This window comes from Enhydra lutris, unplaced genomic scaffold, assembly GCF_002288905.1.
Source record: "Enhydra lutris kenyoni isolate GAN:26980312 unplaced genomic scaffold, ASM228890v2 scaffoldscaffold111, whole genome shotgun sequence".
Lineage (NCBI taxonomy): Eukaryota > Metazoa > Chordata > Mammalia > Carnivora > Mustelidae > Enhydra > Enhydra lutris.
In genome coordinates this window covers 1,646,779-1,667,998 of record NW_019154195.1, presented here as the reverse complement: position 1 = coordinate 1,667,998, position 21,220 = coordinate 1,646,779, and the positions used below count along the sequence as shown (strand labels likewise).

Here is a 21,220-nt window from a genome sequence, read left to right as displayed (position 1 = left end):
TTTAATTACAAGCAAATGCGCGATATAGGTAAAAAATGAAGAATTGAAGAATAGTGGGTAGTTTGCAGAATTACAGCCTTAGAAAGCCCAAAAGCTAGAGTGACCCCAAAGATCTCAGCCATGAGAACACCAGCGTCATCCCTTTAGGGAGCTGCCGTTAGATGACACAGACCCAACCGCCTTGCAAACTCCAGAGAGAATCTGATTAGCCAAGACCATCAACGCCATATGGTACAGTATGGTCAGTTGCTCGAAGGAAAAGAAGAGATGGTGTCCTTGAAAGAAGGAATGGATGGGGCACCTGGGTGGCTCAGTGGATTAAGCCGCTGCCTTCGGCTCAGGTCATGATCTCAGGGTCCTGGGATCGAGTCCCGCATCGGGCTCTCTGCTCGGCAGGGTGCCTGCTTCCCTCTCTCTCTCTCTCTCTCTCTCTGCCTGCCTCTCCGTCTACTTGTGATCTCTCTCTGTCAAATAAATAAATAAAATCTTAAAAAAAAAAAAAAAAACAGGGCAGAGAAAAACAGAAAAATACATATTTTAAGTTTTATTTTTGGTATTATGAGTTTATACTAGAATACAGATCTGGAAATGTTTTTCATTTAGCATAATACAACCATCCTTCTATGGCTATATACACATTTATAGCTCTTTTTTCAACAGCTGCATGTAATTCTACTGAATGAATACACCATAATTAACTTATCCATTTACCCAGCACCCGAATGGTTTCTGCTGAGTTCACCATCAAAAATTATTTTTGCCATTATACATTTACCTACATTTGTGCACTTTGGTTTCTGAGTAATAATGATTAAAATGGTATATACACACAGAAATTTATATAACCGACAATGGAACTGTTTTTGACACAGTCACTAGATATAATCACTTTTCTATGATTTAAAATCAATCTTTTGGGGGAAAAAGTAGATATAACATCATTTTATTCTGCATTTCCTTGATTAATAGTGATAGTGGGTCATTTCCATTAGCTATTTTTCATCTTCTTTGAACGGGCCATTAGCTTTGTCCATTTTTTCTACTGAATTGCTGGTGTTACTATTATTTATTTGTAGTAATGCTCTGAATATCAGGGATTATTATCCTTCGTTATGTTGGTTTGCAAATATTTTCTTTCAATCTCGTATTTGTATATTTGACTTTGACTCTGATATTTTCCACATATAAATGTTATCTTAATGTCAGCTCCTGGATTATGTGTGATACTTAAGAAGGCCCACCTCGAAATTATAGAAATAATGTTTTTCTTGTTCTCTAATATTGTACTTAGATCTTTCAGAGCTTCATTAGTGTACAAGGTATGTTCTTTCCATAGAGCTAAGTGTCCCAACACCATCTGATTAATCCATCTTCCTCCCACAGCAATGAAAAATCCTTTTTACCATACATAAGGGGAATCTAATAGGACCACCCAACCCCTAGCCTCTATCCCCAAGTCAAGAGAATCCCAAAGCTCCATTTTCTAGCACTCATGCCCTCTGGATAAGAGCCCCCCCCCGCCCCCGCAACATGGCCTTCTGTACTGCCACAGGCAAGCCGGAAGAGAGAACCCAAAAGCACCAAGTAAGAGTACTCCTCCAGGGGTGCGGGTAGGCTTTTCTGGGTAATGAAATGTGGTAACGGTTGTACAAATCTGAACATACTAAGTCACTGAATCGTGCACTTTAAATGGGTGAACTGTATGGTACGTGAATTGTATCTCAATAAGGTTACAAAAACCAGAAACAAGCAAACAACCCTCCACTAGACCCGAAAATCACTATTGATAGTGTGAAGTGAAGAGAATGTTCATGATCCTTCTAAAACCATCAGTTCTGTCTTCCTGCAACACCAAAAGCATAATTATCTGCCATAGGACTAACTTATACCCATTGTATCGAACAGTTTCTTCTAACTGCTTCTAATGCCCGTATGTTCTGGGAACAGTAAGGCACTCCTTGCCATCACTCCCTAGCTCCCTCTCTCAGTAATTTCTCGTCATGGTCATACTGCACACTTTTCACATAGTATGACTTTCAACTTTGTCTGTCTTCTCCTACTAGGTCTGTGAGGGCAAAAACTTGCATATTTTGCACTCTGTTCTATCCACAGCACCCAACACAGGGCCTGGAACATATTAGTAAATGCTCAGTTAATGTTAAGTGAGTATAGTAAGGCATGTAGTACTCACTCACTCACTATTATACTCACTATTATACCACAATCCTATATTCCATAGATGGTCAGAATCAGCTTGTCAACTTAAAAATATATTGGGATTTTTACTGGACTATTGATTAATTTACGGATTTAACACAAGGAGAAATATCTTTGGCAAAGTCTTTCTATTTTACAAAGAAGGTCTAGCTTTCCACTTACTCGACCTTTTAATATTTAAAAAGTAAGCTTAAGTTTTAACATCTACATTCACAAGCTAAATGCAGCATATGTGCTTTTCTTCTGGTACCACTCTTGTCAGTCTCAGAGAGTAAGACGGGAAGCTTTGCTGTATTTATGTTATGCTCTAGAACAATTCAAACATCACAGGAACTGTCTGTGCTTTTCTACAGGTGAAAGTGTTAAACTACTTTTTTCTGTTTATTTCATGGCTATTAATCTGTTCAAGTTTTCTTGCTTGCTGACTTTAGTTTGTTTTTAATACCTAGCTAGTCCTACATGCTACCAAATGCCTTTGTTCTAATGGGCCTAGTCTAACTGCTAAGCACCGGGGAAAGTGAGCGTCCCTCTTTCAACTCTGAATGTGTTCATTTTCCTACCTCCTAGGAATGCAGACAATCCTTTGTCTTCTCTAAAATGTATAGGCTACTTAGCCTTGAACTACTAGATTTTACACGCAGCTGAACATGACAGCAAGGAAACCTTTACCTTAATGGCACTAATTATACGTCAACGGTTGTGCGCTAAGCCCTTTAGGTGGACCAACTTATTCTTAAAGACAAATGTTTTAAATGGGAAAGTAACATAGATTTTTATTTTTAAAAGATTAAGCTGGCTATAGTGTTAAAAATGCACTTGAGGGGAGCAAGAGGGAAAATGGCTGTAACACTATGGTAAAAATAAAAATGAGATGGTTTCGGGGCGCCTGGGTGGCTCAGTGGGTTGGGCCGCTGCCTTCGGCTCGGGTCATGGTCTCGGGGTCCTGGGATCGAGTCCCGCGTCGGGCTCTTTGCTCGGCGGGGAGCCTGCTTCCCTCTCTCTCTCTCTCTCTGCCTGCCTCTCCATCTACTTGTGATCTCTCTCTGTCAAATAAATAAATAAAATCTTCAAAAAAAAAAAAATGAGATGGTTTCATCTTGGACTATGATGATAGGACATAGACTGGAAAAAAGTGGACAGACCCTAGAGGCAATCTAGAGGACTTGGTGGTATGGGGGTGAGGAGGAGGGAATAATTGAGGACGACTCTCCAGTATGAATTCGCTGATGATGCACAAGATGTACACTCTGCCTGAAGGCTTTCCCACATTCTTTACATTCATAGGGCCTTTCTCCAGTATGAATTCTCTTATGAAGTGTAAGATGGGCAATCTGGCTGAAGGATTTGCTACATTCCTTACATTCATAAGGTTTTTCTCCTGTATGAATTCTTTGATGTAGAGTAAGAGATTTACGATGGCTAAAGGCTTTCCCACAAACATTACAGTCATAAGGTTTCTCGCCTGTATGACACCTCTGGTGACAAATCAGGGACGCCCTCTGTCGGAATGCCTTTCCACAATCAAGACATACATATGGTCTTTTCCCAGTGTGGAGTCTCTGATGTTGAACAAGATAGGAGCCATCACTAAAGGCCTTCCCACATTCAATACATTCATAAGGCTTCTCACCAGTGTGAACTCTCTGGTGTTGAACAAGGTGTGCAATCTGACTGAAAGCCTTACCACATTCCTTACATTCATAAGGTTTCTCTCCAGTGTGTATTTTCTGATGTTGTGCAAGGTGCGCATTCTGGCTGAAAGTTTTGCTGCATTCCTTACATGCATAAGGTTTCTCTCCAGTATGAATTCTCTGATGATGAGCAAGGTGTGTACTCTGCCGAAAAGCCTTCCCACATTCTTTACATTCGTAGGGTTTCTCCCCAGTATGAACTCTCTGATGAAGAGTAAGTGAGCCACGATGGCTAAAGGCCTTCTCACAGATATTACACTCATAAGGTTTCTCTCCGGTATGAATTCTCTGATGTACAGTCAGGGACGAGCCATGGCTAAAAGCCTTCCCACACACATGACATTTGTAAGGTCTCTCTCCAGTATGAATTCTCTTATGCTGAATAAGGCCTATGTGATCAGTGAAAGCCTTCCCACAATCAATGCAATCGAACGGTTTCTCTCCAGTATGGTAATACCGCCGATGACGTATAAGAGAAGCATTCTGCCTGAAAGCCTTCCCACAGTCAACACATTCATATGGTCTTTTTCCAGTGTGAATCCTTCGATGATGAGATAGGGATGAACAATCACTAAAGGCCTTCCCACATTCAATACATTCATAGGGTCTCTCCCCAGTGTGAACTCTCTGATGTTGAGCAAGGTGCGCAAGCTGGCTGAAGGCCTTATTACACTGCTTACACTGATATGGTTTCTCTCCAGTATGAACTCTCTGATGTTGAATAAGATGAGCGTTCTGACTGAAGGCTTTCCCACATTCAGTACATTCAAAGGGTTTTTCTCCTGTATGTATTCTCTGATGTTGGGCGAGGTGAGCACTCTGGCTGAAGGCTTTCCCACATTCAGTACATTCATAGGGTTTCTCTCCGGTATGAATTCTTTGATGAAGAGTGAGGGTTGAGATTTTGCTGAAAGTTTTCTCACAGTCATTACATTTCAGAGGTTTCTTTTCTCTGTAGACTTGCTTGTGTTTTTTCACAAACGAATGTGTTTTTAAACTTTTATTATCGGTCTCAAAATTATATATTCTCTCTTGGATGGGAAATACCTGCTTTAGATAAGATGATCTCTTCAGATGAAAAACTGTCCCAGATTTGTTAAAGTGGTCTCTTCTCTCAATAAGGGCATCTGTATGAATGACTGTCTCCTGACTGAAGTGTGTCTTCTGACTTACCAGCTCCCTCTTAAATAGGTCTTCACATTTCCAGTTTACCCCTAATGTGGGACATTTAAGGTCATAGCTTGGAAGTCTTTCCATTATCATTGCCTGGGATAATTTTTCTTCATAAATGCCCTGGTTTGGTGATAATTCCTTGGTCATCCAAACATACTCCAAGTCTGAAAGATATTGAGAAACAAATGTCTCCTTTACTTAACGCTAGAAGAATGGAAACTTCCAAAATGAAACCGTGTGAATCAATTACTGAAGACCACAGAGGTCTTTGACAATTCTTACAGAAAGTTAGGCAATGCAACCATGCTTGCATTTCTGGAATAAACCTTCCTGGGCTCTGACGTATTATTTCAAGATGATCTTTTATTCAAAATTATGTACCAATATTCATAATTGAAATTTGTATTTTCCTTTTTTTAAACATTTTTTTTTTTTTTTAAGATTTTATTTATTTATTTGACAGAGAGATCACAAGCAGGCAGAGAGGCAGGCAGAGAGAGAGGAGGAAGCAGGCTCCCCTAGAGAGCAGAGAGCCCGATGCGGGGCTCGATCCCATGACTCTGAGATCATGACCTGAGCCGAAGGCAGCGGCTTAACCCACTGAGCCACCCAGGCGCCCCTGTATTTTCCTTTTTTGATGCTATTTTGGTAATATTCTGGCATCAAATGTTATGTTGTCTTCATAAACGTAATTCCTTAAAATTCTTTTTTAAATTCTCTGTCATGGAACATTTTAAATAATGTTGATATTTTTCCTTACAGGTTTTACAGAATTTATTTGTGAAACTATTGGGAGTTGTTGCTTCTGTTCTTGGGGAAAGCAGTTCTGAGATAACTTTCTACATTTCTTCTGTGGTAACCAGTCTGGTTAAAATTTCTCTCTCTTCTGGTGTAGGTTACGGTAATTTATATTCTCCTAAAACACTACCCATCTCATCCAGGTTTTCAAATTCCTTATAGAAAATTGAGGAAAACAGATTCATATGATTCTTTTTTTTATATGATTCTCTTAAGTATTTATGTGTCAATGGTTACTTAATATCATTTCTTTTGTTTTCTCTCATTTGTTTACATATTTGACAATTTATATATTTTATTGGTTTTCTAAAGAAGCACCAATTTGATTTTCATTATATCTACTATTAACTAATTCATTTACTCCTACTTTTACCTCCAGCAGTGTAAGTCACTATACATCACTTTAGTTTACCTTAGACTCATTTTGTTCTTTCTAATATCCTGAGTTGGATGCTTATTTATTTTTTTTTATTTCTTATTTATGAATAGACACCATTAGGGCTACAAATGACCTACCCAAATCTTCTTGAACCTCTGAGAACTGGAAGCAGGAAAAAGCCATACTACAAAGTACAGAATAAACTGTAACCATCTCACCTGAGGCTTCTTTCACTGTAACATATAATCTATAAACTCTTATCTAGCTTTCCTACCAGAAAAACACCTATCAAGCAAGGCAGGGAAAAAATAAATAAATTTTTAAAAATTAACTGGGCCAAAAATCCCAATGAGTACAACAAAAGTGGAAAGATGATGAACATAGAGAAAGGAGTTAGCTACCTAATTTATTCATGAAGTTAGCTACCTAATTTATTCATCCTTTGTGAGTATCAAATGATGATGTTTTAAATCTCAAATGGATCAATTTTAAAATACAGATTTACAAATATATAAAGACATAAAAGTAACAAGTTCTAGGACTAAAAACCTTTTCATTTCAAGGAGTAGGATGGTGTAAAGGGGAAAAAAAAACCCAGACATAATCAACAAAGCAAAAATAAATAACAGAAACACCAAAGACAAAAATAATTAAAGGCAAAGGGAAGAGCATAGCTATAATAGTCATTAACCTGATAAGCTCACATTTTAAAGAAAACACTTAAACCAGTTTAAAAAACTAAACACAGGGATGCCTGGGTGGCTCAGTTGGTTAAGCAGCTGCCTTCAGCTCGGGTCATGATCCCAGTATCCTGGGATTGAGTCCCACATCAGGCTCCTTGCTTGGCAGGGAGCCTGCTTCTCCCTCTGCCTCTGCTGCCACTCTGTCTGCCTGTGCTCACTCTCGCTCCTCTCTCTCTGACAAATAAATAAATAAAATCTTAAAAAAAAAAAAAACTTTAAAAAACTAAACACAAATTTGTCTAAAGAATTCAGAAATGTAGGGGTGCCTGGGTGGTTCAGTCAGTTAAGCAGCGGCCTTTGGCTCAGATCATGATCCCAAGGATCATGATCTGGGATCGAGCCCTACATCAAGCTCCCTGCTTAGCGGAGAGCCCGCTTCTCCCTCTCCCTCTGCCTGACTCTGCCTACTTGTGATCTCTCGATCTCTCTCTCTCTCTCTCTCTCTCTCTCTTTGTCAAATAAATAAATAAATAAATACCTTTAAAAAAAAAAAGGGATTCAGAAATGTTGAACATCAGAGATGATTACAACAATATGGTACTTGAGAACTAGGTAAACATCACAGAACATAACAGAGCTCACAAACAGACTGTGGTGTCTGCAGGAAATCAGTAAAGGTAAAAGTGGCATGTCACACCAGTGGAGAAGATCCACTTAAAATAGTGTTAGAACAAAAAGTTTCAATTTGAGAGGGATTTTTAAGAGGTGTTTTCCAACAAATATCAGAGAAGAAATTTTTTTTTTTTTTTTAAAACAGAAGAAACCTCTTGAGAATAGTTCCCCAACTCTAATTATCTGCCTTACCTGAGCAGAGGCCTCTTGTCATCTCCCCTTCCATCATCCATGGCTCTCTACCTTGCTCCAGTAAGGAGATTACGTCTGGTTTAGAAAGGCAAAGACCTGCACAGAAGGAAAGATAAGAAAATTGGCTATGTTGTGGAGACTGCAGAGTTATGACCAGTCCAAAAGGTACTGAGAGAAAAGGGCTATTACAGGGAAATGCTGATAAAGGCATAAAAGACTACTGAAGTGGAAAGACTCCAATGCGGAGGAGGAGGACACTCTTACCCAATGAAAGCAGGTTCCTGTAGTTCTCTAGCATCACTTTCTTGTATAAAGCCCTTTGGGCAAGATTCAGCCATTCCCATTCATCTTGGGAGAAGTCTATGGCCACATCCGTGAAAGTCACTGAATCCTGAAATGACACAAAAATAACCTTGCTTAGTGTTCATGCCATTACTTAGCTAGCTCTAGGGGTCAAGGCAATGCTGTTCATGCTATGGGGGAAACGAAAACCCAAACATTCTGCATATATAATTACACCCAGGTCCAAACCAGTTAGCTACTGGACAACTTTTCCGCCTAGTTATATTAGCTCTCCAAACATTCACGATTTTATGGTGGTGAGAAGAGACTGTCATATGGATAAATGTTGACTGCATTTAAGACAGAACATCAAGTACTAAATTGCAGTTGACCCTTGAACAGCACAGGTTTGAACTTCACAAGTTCACTGACATGTGAGTTTTTTTCAATCAGTAAGTACAGTACTGCGTTATTTTCTCTTCCACATGACTTTAACAATTTATTTTCTCTAGCTCATTTTTGTAAGAATGTAACATGTAATACACATGTACTGATCAACTGTTTATATTATCAGTAAGGCTTCCAGTTAACAGTAGGCTCTTAGGAGTCACATCTGGGGGGAGCAAAGTTATATGTGGATTTTCTATGCAGAGATCAAAGTCAACCCCTATGTTGTTCAAAGATCAACTGTATTTATCTATGTTAGAAGCGAGATCACTTTTCTACATGGAGAAATTAAAGAGCTCTGGGACTGGGGGGTAAAGCTTCAAGGAAGGATGCTGACCTGATGAACATGATTTCAACCTCCACAATACAGTCTAAGAAATCTTAGTGTTCTGAGATGTTAAGAGGTATGTCTAAAAAATGAAAGAAAAAAATGCCTAGCAATATTTTTTTCCTTTTGACGTAAAAGTATGTTTGCATTAGGAAAACACACTGATGAGAAGTATCCAAAGAGATCATATGAGATGAGCACAACCTGTTCTGCTACATGGGTTGAATTTCCTAACCAACCAGCAAGTGATGCTGGTCACCCATTTTGTGGTTCCTGACAGATTTTCCATTTCTTACTTTGTGATTTCACTTACATCAACATTTAAGAAAGAATTCTGAATATATACCAATTGTGAATAAAACCAGACAAAAAGGTCAGATTATTTCAAAGAATTCAGGCTCTGGCACAGACTAGCTAGACGATCTTGTAAAGTTAATTAACTGCACGTGCCTCCGTTTTCCCACATGAAAAATGGGAATTATTTTGGTAGCTACCTCACAGCTGCATTGTGAGAATTTAATGGGGTAACAGTCACAGTACCTGGCTAAGTGCTCAAAAATTGTTACCTAAGATAATAATGAAGGAGGGATAGGAAAGGAATAGAAGGAGGAGGTGGCCAAGAACAGGGAAAACATTTGGTTTAATATTTCAACAAGTTTTACTTGTGTTTTATCTAATTTCAATATACTGTGTTAGTTAAGAACATGGTCTCTGAAGCCAGACTGTATTCAAATCCTGTTCTGTTCAGTAAGGTGAAGATATTAGTTCTGCTTTTAATATTTGAAGATATTTTAAATAACTCAGAAAAATAGTGTATTGTATTTACATATATATATTTACCATTTTTTTTTTTTTTAGATTTTTATTTATTTATTTGACAGACAGAGATCACAAGGAGGCAGAGAGGCAGGCAGAGAGAGAGAGGAGGAAGCAGGCTCCCTGCCAAGCAGAGAGCCCGATTCAGGGCTCGATCCCAGGACCCTGGGATCATGACCTGAGCCGAAGGCAGAGGCTTTAACCCACTGAGCCACCCAGGCGCCCCATATATTTACCATTTCTGTTGTACTTTCTCATTCCTGATGTTCCAGTTCACTTCTTATAATTTCGATCTGAAGAACCTCCTTTTGCAATTCTTTGAGAAATCTGTCAATGAATTTTCTTACTTTTCCTTCATATAAGAAACTATTTCACCTCCAATTCTGAAGGCTATTTTTGCTGGAAAGATAATGCTGGGTTGACAGTTCTTTCCTCTGAGTACTTTTTTTTTTAAGATTTTATTTATTTGACAAGGAGACAGACAGTGAGAGAGGGAACACAAGAGGGGGAGAGAGAGAGAGAAGCAGCCTCCCGCTGAGCAGGGAGCCCGATGAGGAGCTCGATCCCAGGACCCTGGGATCATGACCTAAGACAAAGGCAGATGCTTAACCCACTGAGCAACCCAGGCGCCCCTACTCTTGAGTACTTTTGAAGCTGTTCTACTTCCTCTGACCGCCCTGATTTCTGACGGGAAATCCACAGAACTGAAATCGCTGCTACCCTATATATTATGCAGCACTTTTCTCTGGCTGCTCTCCAGGTTTTCCCTTGTCTGCAGTTTTCAGCAGTCTGACTATGAAGCTCCCAAGCAAGGACTTGGTTGGTTTGTTTGTCTATCATGCTGGAGTTTACTGGGCTTCATGAATCTACAAATTATGTCTTTCACTAAAGTTGGCAATTTTTCAGCCATTATTTCTTCAAATATTTTTTCTACACTTAACTTCTTTTTGGGACTTCAATGATACAAATGTTAAACATTCTGGTGTTGTCCCACAGGGCCCTGAGACTCTCTTCAGTCTTTTATCTATTTTCAGATTAGATAGTTTCTATTTAGTTTCAAGTTCACTAAGTCCACTGTCATCTCCATAATGCCACTAAGCCCATCCAGTGAGCTTATTTTGGTAATTCTATTTCTCATTTCCTATTGATATTTTCTGTTTCTTTGCTGACACAATCTATTCGCTTTAAGAGTTTTTACTTGTTGGAGCATTTTTATAATAACTGCTTTAACATCTTTATCAGATAATTCCACCACTGGTGTCACATCAATGTTAGTATCTGGTGATTATCTTTTCCCCTGTGAATTGAAATTTCCCTAGATTTTCATCAGCTGAGTAGTTTTAGGTAGTATCCTTGACATTTTGGATGTTATGAGACTCTATGTCTTGTTTAAATTATATTTATGTAAAGAATATTGATAACTTTGTTCACACTCCATTTCCAAAGCCTATGAAGTGATGTGCACGTCTGTCTTACTGGTGTAGTACTAGGTGGCCAGCCATCTAATCTGGAGTTCACTTCTCACAGACTATGGCATGCTTTTCAGGGCCAGATACGTGCATGAGCAACTTAGAGTGAGCTCAGGAGTTCATAAACAACTTTACATGGTTGATTTCCAAAGCTCCTCCTTCTCTGTGGTCTGTCCAGTGTTTTCTACTTCCTAGGGGTTCCCCTTTTCAGTCTTCTGGCCAGATGACTGGGGCTTATTTATTCCACTCTACTGGGCAGCTACCCTGACTATATCCACCCATGGGACCGAGAAAGGAAAGAACATAAGCAGGGAAAAAGAAAAAGAAAAAAAAAGGAAAAAAAAAAGGCAGTAAGAGCTTCTTCAGTCACAGAGAAAATTTCTCATCCTTCAGAAATTTAGACTTCTGCAGACCCACTGCTAGTCTCAGGGCACGAGAAAACAGAGAACTTTTCTTGTATGGTAGATTTCCATCCACCCTCTCTGAGCATTGGATCCCCTTCCTACTTCTTGAGACTGAACCAGGTTTTCTCCTGCAATTCTTTTTACCCATGCCAAAACCCCCTTCTGGGTTTTATGCTTTGTTGAATCCATGCTAGGAGGTACTGGGAGGGGGAAAAAAGGTAATCACATTGCATTTTGGGTTTCTTCCCCAATCAGCCTGCTACTATTTACTTTTTTTTTTTTTTAAGATTTTATTTATTTGACAGAGAGAGAGACAGCAAGAGAGGGAATAAAAGCAGGGGCAGTGGGAGAGGGAGAAGCAGGCTTCCTGCAGAGCAGAGAGCCCGAAGTGGGACTCAATCCCAGGACCCGAGAATCACAACCTGAGATGAAGGCAGACACTTAACGACTGAGCAACACCAGGCGCCCATACTATTTACTTTCTAAAGCCTCAAATCGCGCTCCATGCATGCTGTTCTGGTTCTATAGCAGCTTTCAGTGGAAAAGACAGGGTAAACTGGGCTTAGTCCATCTTACCCAGAACAAGGACTCTCCCCAATCCAGTGTAAATTATTATTAGTTTTAAAATTAAAATCCCATTGGATATAAAAAGCCTCCTGATGTTTAGGGCTTCTTGTGCATCAAACATATTGTAGATTTTTCACATATATGTTACAGTGTGTATATACTGTGTGTATTTTATATACTGTATGAACAACTACATGCCACATAGGCAAACAGTAGCATATAAATCTAATGTTTATATAGTGCTTATTATGTGCCAGGTACTTTTCTAAATACTTAAAATACATCAACTCATTAATGCCCACAACAATACTATAAATTAGGTACTGGTATTATTCCCATTTTTATGGTTAAGGAAACGGAAATTAAGGTGATTATTATCTAGTATATACTGGAGTTAGAATTTGTACCCAAGCACTCTGGTGCCACAGTCATGCTATTAATCTTTATGCCATACTTTGCCACTCTTAAAATATTTTCCTCACAAATTACAACACTGCTTACATCTAAAATGTTTAAATGCTTAGGAAACAAGTTCCATTGGTACTGCATGTTTTATAGTATTATACCTGATCAGAAAAGGTGTTTTGCTATAAGTTGCTCAATGTGTCTTCTAAATAAAATAAAGAAAATTTTATTATCCTGTTATTTTTTATTTGGTAAGTTTATTCATCAAATTTTATAATTTTTTATAATAAAATTTGCTGATGACACTCATTTAGCAGTTCACTTTAATTAGAACATGAATTATAGTTCTTAACTTACTGGTCATAAAAATATTAAAATTAAAAATGTTCAGGGCGGGACGCCTGGGTGGCTCAGTTGGTTGGACAACTGCTTTCGACTCAGGTCATGATCCCGGGGTCCCGGGATCGAGTCCCGCATTGGGCTCCCAGCTCCATGGGGAGTCTGCTTCTCCCTCTGACCTTCTTCTCGCTCATGCTCTCTCTCACTGCCTCTCTCTCAAATAAATAAATAAAATCTTTAAAAAAAAAAAAATGTTCAGGGCGCCTGAGTGGCTCAGTCGTTAAGCACCTGCCTTCGGCTCAGGTCATGATTCCAGGGTCCTGGGATTGAGTCCCGCATCAGGCTCCCTGCTCAGCAGGAAGCCTGCTTCTCCCACTCCCATTTCCCCTGCTTGTGTTCTGTCTCTCGCTGTGTCTCTCTCCATCAAATAAATAAATAAAATCTTTTTTAAAAAATTAAATTAAATTAAATTAAAAATGTTCTGAAGTAAAGTGTGAGAAACTGTTAATCCACAAGAAATGAAAATTTAGGACTTCAGTCCAAGAAAATTATCAGTGATGAGGGCAAAAATTCAACAACAAAGATGATCACTGCAATAATCTGTTAAATAATAAAACACTGGCAATAATTTAGTTTTGGAACAAGAGGCTGATTAAATAGATTATGGTATTCATCCTGGAAAGAAAAAGGATATACAGAACATTCCTTGGCATTTTAAGATGCTCATGGTTCCAAGCCAAGTGGGGAGGGGAAACCTTTGCATATTCTGGCCCAAATGCCAGACATCCCACCTATGCCTGCAGATCTCTTCCTCTTCCTTCAAGATACAACTCAGGAATCACAGCTCCCAACCCCTCCTCCCTTCAACAGTGAGTATGATTATGTAGGCTACATGCCATTCAAGATCTCTCACCAAGGAGGCAAAACGGAGCTAAAAATAAAGTAGATTTTTCTCTTGCTAGATTGTGGTGTGTCACAGAGCTTCAGCACTTCAGAAGGAACACCTTTTCCTAACTTACCCAAAGGTACTCAGATGGCCTGTGAATGGTCCCTCCCCATTACTCCACAGCAGGTCTAGTTCTATAGCTACAGCACTGATCACACTGTATAAATAAATGTTTCCTGCCTTTTCATTTCTCCAACAGATTATAAGCTCTATGAAAGCCAGGATGGTGGGGTGCCCGGGTGGCTCAGTCATGAAGTGTCTGCCTTCAGCTTGGGTCATGATCCTGGGGTCCTGGGATCAAGCCCCACGTGGGGCTCCCTGGTCTGCAGGAGGCGTGCTTCTCCTTCTCCCAGTCCCCCTGCTGTGTTCCCTCTCTTGCTGTCTCTCTCTCTGTCAAATAAATGGATAAAATCTTAAAAAAAGAAAGCAAGCCAGCCACCAGCCAGCCAGGATGGCTACTTAGGAAGTGGGCAGATGATGGCTCTCAAATTTTCTCTCAGGACTGTATTTCCGTGTTGTCATATACTTATGAGAAAACACAGACGGACAAGCTCAGAGTGGGTCATTTCTTGAATGAAGACTGAACAGCTGTAAGGAGAAGAGGAGCTCAGAGAGGGCGCTGGGTTATCTGAGTCTGTCTCTGTGGTCCCATCACTCATCAGAAAGGGAAGAAACAGGAAACAGGCCCAGGATGGAAGTCTTCAGCAGACACTCTTCAGAAGGAAACAAGCATTACCAAGCCCTGGAAAGCAAGACCGGACTTTCCGAAGGAAGGAGGGAATACTCACTCACCAGGGGCGTGGCTTTAAGAAGTTCAACTCCCATCACCTCCTCCTCTTGCCGGCTCCTCATTAGGCAAAGGGCTTTACCCTGAGAGGGCAGAGGGAGGACAGGAGAAAGGAGTTCTGAGAAGCTGAGTAGCTGTAATATTCCTGCCTAGAAACGCCTCCCTTCAGCTCCCCCGGTTCTCACCTCCCCACCCCCACCCGCTATCCCCGCAGTCCGGGCACGCCCTGGGACACCCACACCCTACGGCGGGGCGGCTCGGCGGGGCGGCTCGGCTCCGGGTTTGCAGGCCGTGCGCACCTCCTCTCTCAAAGCCGCCGTCCACTGTCAACCTGGGAAAAGCAGCCTCGCCCGGAAGGGAAGCATTGCCTGTTACAACGAGGGGTCCCCATGGCTTACAGACGCTGGACCAAAAGTAACCATCAAGGGACCCACTTTGCTTTGTGACAAACTAGTTTTCAAGGAGCCCCTGCCCACTCTGAGCCAAGTTTCTTCCGTCGGAGTCCGGGAAACAGAAACCTGCTGGCGGGGGGAGTTGGGGTCTCGACCCTTGAGGTCGTTTGCCCTCTGAGGGTCCCGTTTTCAACTGCGCGAATGGTTCCGGACACTGACCTCAAGCAGAGGTAGCGGGGACTACGTGAGAGTCGTCAGCCGGTGCCGCATCCGGATCCTGGCTCCCCCACTCGCCGGCGGTCACCTGCCCTCCGCACCCTTCAGGTCCTCTCTGTGGGAACGACGCAGCTCACGCTCCGTGGTGTGCTCCCGGGACGTCGGGTGTCCCTCAGCGCAACCAGCGAAGGGGAGCGCGGCTGCGACCACAGCGCGACACAGAGCGCTTCCTCCCGCCGTCTGTCCTCACGCCGGCGGCAGGGACGTGGGGGCGGCAGAGGACGGCGGGGCAAGAACCGGAGGCGTTCCGCGACCTCGCCCTGGAAAGCTGGGGACCCCTTTCCGTTTCAGAGGAGGCTGTGAACATCCTGTCACCCACAAGCCCCACCGCACAATGACCCGGGGGCCAAGACTCAGACCCGGTCACCGGCCCCTGTGCAGGTCAGCCGCGCGCTCCGGGCCCGGGGACCCGCCTACCCCACGCTCTCTGGTCGGCCGCACGCTCCGGGCCCTGGAAGTTCCCACCCCGGACTCTCCGAACAGGTCAGCCGCACGCTCCGGGCCCGGGGACCCCTCCTCGACCCCGTGGACAGGTCAGGGACCCCCGACCCTGGACTCCTGGGTCCGCCGGCCCCCGCAGCCGGGGACGCCCTCCTCCGGCACTCGCGCCGCCGCCGCGCCCCAGCCACCTGTCACCCTCACCTGTGCACTCAGTCCCGGTCCGCCCCTCCAGCCTCACCGCCCCAACGGGGCTGGCGCCGGGCTCGCGGCGGCGGGAGTGCGCAGGGCTGGCCTCCCTCGGGAGGCTGTCCGGAGCACGGCCTCGCGCCGTCATCCGTTCCCGCACGCCCCTTCGCCCACGGGCTGCCGGACGCGCGCGGCCGCTCCTCTCAGTCACGCCGTCCGCTGCCGGCTCCCGCGCTAGACTTTCCCCTCAGCAGCCGCCCGCCGGCCCGCTCTCGCCCGCACGCCCTGTCACCGCCGGAAGTGGGCGTGTCCTGCGCCGCAGGGGCCCCTGGGGACGGTAGTCCAGACTGGACGACGCGCTGCCGAGCTTCGTTCCAGCCCACCGAGGGGTGGGGACTGCTACCCTCAGCCCCTGTAGATGCCTGCTGGCGCGCGACAGTGCCGCCGGGAGCCTCTCAGCCCTGGCTCTGGGTGCCCCAAGTACACGCCGCCTCCCAGAAGGGAGCCGAGCCCTGAGGATTATGGGAGCCCCCTCCAGGCTTCGAGTGCGCAGGCGCCGCCGTGAGTCGCACACCGCAGATGCCCGGGTTTCCCCCGCCCCCGGGTTTCCCCCGCCCCCGCGCCTATAGGATCGCAGGAGGCGTGCGGCGCGCAGGCGCGCGGGAAGCGGGCGGGGCTTAGGGTCCAGGGGCGGAGCCTTAGAAATAGGAGGTGAGGGAGGACTTGGTTTTGCCAGATGTTTTGTGCACTTCTGCGACTTGTGACGTGTGTGCGTGTGTGTGTGTGCGTGCGCGCGCGTGTGTCCTGTCTTAGTTCATGCCCAGTCCTCTCTCTCATGGAAATGCTCTCACTCTCTAAAATAAATGAATCTTTAAAAAGTAATATTTCCTGTATGTCTTCATGCAATCATGTTTCTCAGACAGTTTATCCCTTCTTTAGGTTTCATACTTAATAACTGTATAATTGGGTGTTCAGTTCTCCATCATGTCTAAAGTCACTGCCCTTTTCTATTCTGCATTCTTTTCTTACCGTTTTGTTATTGTTGTGGGTGTTGTTCAGTTGACTTAAAAAAAACCTTTCTTTCATCAGAGGATTGGATACTTTCTGCATCTTTTCAAAGACAAGGCTTCTGGTTCTGTTAATCTTCTGTCTTCTGACCTTACTGGTTTCTCTCTTCTTGTCTCTCATTGCATATGTCCACTTGCTCTTGAGTGCATTTTGGTAGGTGGCTCGCTTGGCTGAACTTCATCTCCAAACTCTGCCTCCCTGGAGATAGTAGCGGCTGAAGCCTTAATTTTTTTTTTTTTAAAGATTTTACTTATTTATTTGACAGAGAGAGATCACAAGCAGGCAGAGAGGCAGGCAGAGAGAGAGGAGGAAGCAGGCTCCCTGCCGAGCAGAGAGCCCAATGCGGGGCTCGATCCCAGGACCCTGAGATCATGACCTGAGCCGAAGGCAGCGGCTTAACCCACTGAGCCACCCAGGCGCCCCCTTAATTTTTTTTAAGATTTTATTTATTTATTTATTTGACAGAGAGAGACACACAGAGAGAGAAGGAACAGAAGCAGGGGGAGTGGGAGAGGGAGAAGCAGGCTTCCCGCAAAGCAGGGAGCTCCATGCTCAATCCCAGGAGGCTGGGATCATGACCTGAGCCGAAGGCAGATGTCTAATGACTGAGCCACCCAGGCGCCCCAAGAAGCCTTAATTCCTCCTTAGCTGGGATGCCTGGAATTTGCCCAATAGTTGCATAAATAAAAGATCAGTCAGAAATTTTGAACTTTAAGTGCTGGTGAAGGCTTTAAAAAAAAAGTGAGGACAAACCTTGTTAGAAACTGGAAGAAAGAGGGGTTTTGTTATGTAGGAACAGAGAGTTCAGCAACCCTACTATTTGCAATTAATGTGGAGAGTAGACCTGGGTGATCTGAGGAGACTTTAACCAACATGTTGAAAATGTTTCCTGCTTTTTTTTTTTTCTTGCTGCTTATAGAAACATGTAAAGGAGAGAGAGAAATTGAGGGAAAGACTATTCGCAAGGAGCCAGGACTTGATGGTTTTGAGTGTCTCTAGCCTCCTTAGATGGCAGATGGTGCTAAAATCAAGAAAGGGCGTCCGAGCAGAGACAAAACCCAGGGTACTGCTCGGGAACTGGTCTAGAAGGAAAAAAGTATGACTGTAGAATCTGCTGGAACCTCAGAAAGATCAAAACTGGTATCTCAGTGTACTATTTAATGATACATGGTTGTGGCTTTTGTGCAATAGGGTGACGCCCAATGGAATTCACACCAAGTCCACAAAGTGTTCAAGAGAATTAGCTCAGTAGATATACTGCCAGCTGGGAGTGAACAGGGGCAGAAAATACAAGCTAGAGACGACTGGATTCACAAAATTCAAATGCCAGCGAGCAAGGTTAGAAAACTACTGAGCTGCAAACACGTGGCAGAACTGAGATCTCAGAATGTGAATTATTCCCAGTCCTTGAGACCTAATCAAGGAATTTCCAAACATTTTTCTGGCCAGATTTCCAAACTGCTATGTACCCGTGATTTCACTGTTGCCTGCAGGAGACAAGGAGGAGGGGGCAGCAGATAAGGTGCTACGTCCAGAGATCTGTAGATCAAGAGGAACTGTCCTTAAGGGACAGCACCTTATGAGCCTCGTCAGCACCCAAACCTAATTCAGAGGACAGGATTCGTAACCTTGAGCTGGTGCTATAATGAGATGAGACATGGGGAGGGCCTTGGAAGGGGATGAGTGTGTTTTCCAAGTAAAAAGACAGGAACTGGGGTGCCTGGGTGGCTCCATGGGTTAAGCCTCTGCCTTCAGCTCAGGTCATGATCTCAGGGTCCTGGGATCGAGCCCTCATTGGGCTCTCTGCTCGGCAGGAGCCTGCCTCTCTGCTCACTTGTGATCTCTCTCTGTCAAATAAATGAATAAAATCTTTTTAAAAAATAAAAGTAAAATGACATGAACCAGCAAGGAGTCAGCCAGAGCTGACTGTGGTAGGCAGCCATTAACATGGCTCCCCATGACCTTGCCTCCCGTTATTCATACCCATTTGTAATCCTCTGCCTTTGGATATGAGCTGGACCTCATGACCACTTCTAAGTAACCAAATACAAAAAGAAGGGACATCACCAATAATACGGGGTTCAAAAGGAGTTTGGCTTCCATTTTAGGTACCCTCTCTTGCCTGCTCACTTTCAAGGAAGCCAGGTACTGTGCTGGGAGCCGCCCATGTGGAAAGAATTGATGTGTCCAGCCACAGGCCCACAAGGATCCCAACCCAGACGACAGCTTAAATAAGTGCGTTTGGAAGATGACTCTCCTCCTGTAAAGCCTTCAGATCACTGCAGCTCTGGCCGGCCGCTTGCTGGCAGCCTTGCGGGAGCTGAGGCATCCAGCGGAAGTCATGCCTGGCTTCCTTTTTCAAGGAAACTGTGAGAGAATCAACGTGGGTTTTAAGCCACTATGCTTTAGGGTCATTGGTTACACAATGGCTGACCATCTTACCACCTTGACAACTCTTCCTCTGTGACACAGTGAGTTAAGACAGGGATCCTATCCGTACTCAAAGATGCCCTACGGATTAGAATTATAGGAGCTACTATGATCAAAACCCAAGTGTTATTACCTTAACACATATAAGTTTATTTCTCACTCGCATAATAATCCATTGCTGGTGCCCCTGGGGGGCTGATGGCTTTCCTCTGATGTAGTGGTTTAGGGGCCCAGAATCCTTCCCTCTTGGGTTTTGCCATTCCGTATTATCAAGATTCTTCTTCCAGGTGGACAGGACGTCCTCTTATTAACAAAGCCCCAACTGACACACTGCTATTCAAACCATGCTGAAGAAAGTTAGTCTAATAACTAGTCTAATAACCATAACTAGAAGCAATAGTGGCTGAGTAATGTAGGATGTACCTGGATATTCACATTCCAGAATCAAGTCCAGACAACAGAAAAAGAGGCACAAACTTTGGGTGGTCATCTAGTCCTAACACAGATATTAACAAACACCCATGACCTTGGAAAATAATCTTATGGGTTTTTGGTAACTCGACCTGCTATATGCCAAACTAGAAAGTAATTCCCCTGTGAGCCCTCACTTGCATAAATGCAGGTCTTTTAGAAATTCCAGTGGAATTGTTCACAGTGATTTTCATTACAGTCATTCAGGAGGGCTCAGTCCCTTTTCTATTGACACAAATCAATGTGACTCACCAGCCATGCCATGAAATGTATTGAATTAAAACAAAACCCTAATGCAGGGGCACCTGGGTGGCTCAGTGGGTTAAAACCTCTACCTTTGGCTCAGGTCATGATCCCAGGGTCCTGGGATCGAGCCCCATATCGGGCTCTGTGCTCAGCAGGGAGCCTGCTTCCTCCTCTCTTTCTGCCTGCTTCTCTGCCTACTTGTGATCTCTGTCAAATAAATAAATAAAATCTTTAAAAAAAAAAAACACCCTAATGCAGTGTGAACCCTGGGGACCTATTATTAAGTATAGTGGACACACTAGGTACTAGAACATCCTTGGAATTCTGTGGTTTATTATGACCATTTCCCTTTCTTCCTGGGGGTAACCATTACCCTGTAATTCAGCTACAACACATGCCATAGTTCAATAACACTTTTTTAAAAAATTGATCTGTTTGTTTGAGAGAGCGTGTGCAGGGGGGAGGGGCAGAGGGAGAGGCAGTCTCAAGTAGACGCCGGGCTGAGCGTGGAGCCCGACGCAGGGCTCAACCGCAAGTCCCCAAGATGAGGACCTGATCCAAAAGGGAGTCAGACGCTTTCCCGACTGTGCCACCCAGGCGCCCCCTCGGTAGCCCTTTCAAATGCAATCTCTCATGAGAAGTCCCGGTACCTAAAGGAGGAGACCTGAGGAAAATTTTAAGATGCTAGTGCTTCCTGTCAAAAGAACATGCAAAGGCTACGGGACCCTGACAGGACCTCACAAAAGACAAGTCAGGGGCATGGACATAAATGTTCCAAGCAGGCGTTATAAACTTTTGAATTCCTTTGTGTCCTTATGTATTATGCAAGTAACTTCTGACCCTCAAAATACATTTCCAAAAATATTGCCTAGATTTTTAATGGTATAATTAGTAAAGGATATTAAATATTTCGGGGTGAGGTTAATCTCCTTCTTATCTTTATTTCAAAGTACAGGTCATATTAAATGCAGATTTTGTTTACCAACCAACCCATAATGGTGGGACTAGAACAGGCTCAATTTTAAGAGTCTTCCATCACGTGGGTGGTGTGACAAGAGTCAGCAGGGAGGTTTCGTAGGGTTTGAGAGAGTAAAGTTTTCTAAGATGATTGAAAC

General features: G+C 43.5%; 1 protein-coding gene across 1 annotated transcript in view; it reads right to left on the bottom strand.

The window, feature by feature from the left end:
• The window catches only part of LOC111139543 (zinc finger protein 470), a 90,281-nt gene that overhangs the window by 22,781 nt on the left and 46,280 nt on the right, over positions 1-21,220 (bottom strand). Inside the window, exons 1-6 of the mRNA XM_022491842.1 lie at positions 15,906-16,140; positions 15,207-15,531; positions 14,601-14,678; positions 8,070-8,196; positions 7,806-7,901; positions 3,277-5,245 (exon numbers count right to left, since the gene is read on the bottom strand). Coding sequence (XP_022347550.1) covers positions 3,372-5,245; positions 7,806-7,901; positions 8,070-8,196; positions 14,601-14,660 — 2,157 coding nt within the window. The 5' untranslated portion in view covers positions 14,661-14,678; positions 15,207-15,531; positions 15,906-16,140 and the 3' untranslated portion in view covers positions 3,277-3,371. Of the gene's footprint in view, positions 5,246-7,805; positions 7,902-8,069; positions 8,197-14,600; positions 14,679-15,206; positions 15,532-15,905 lie in introns of the transcript that reaches the window.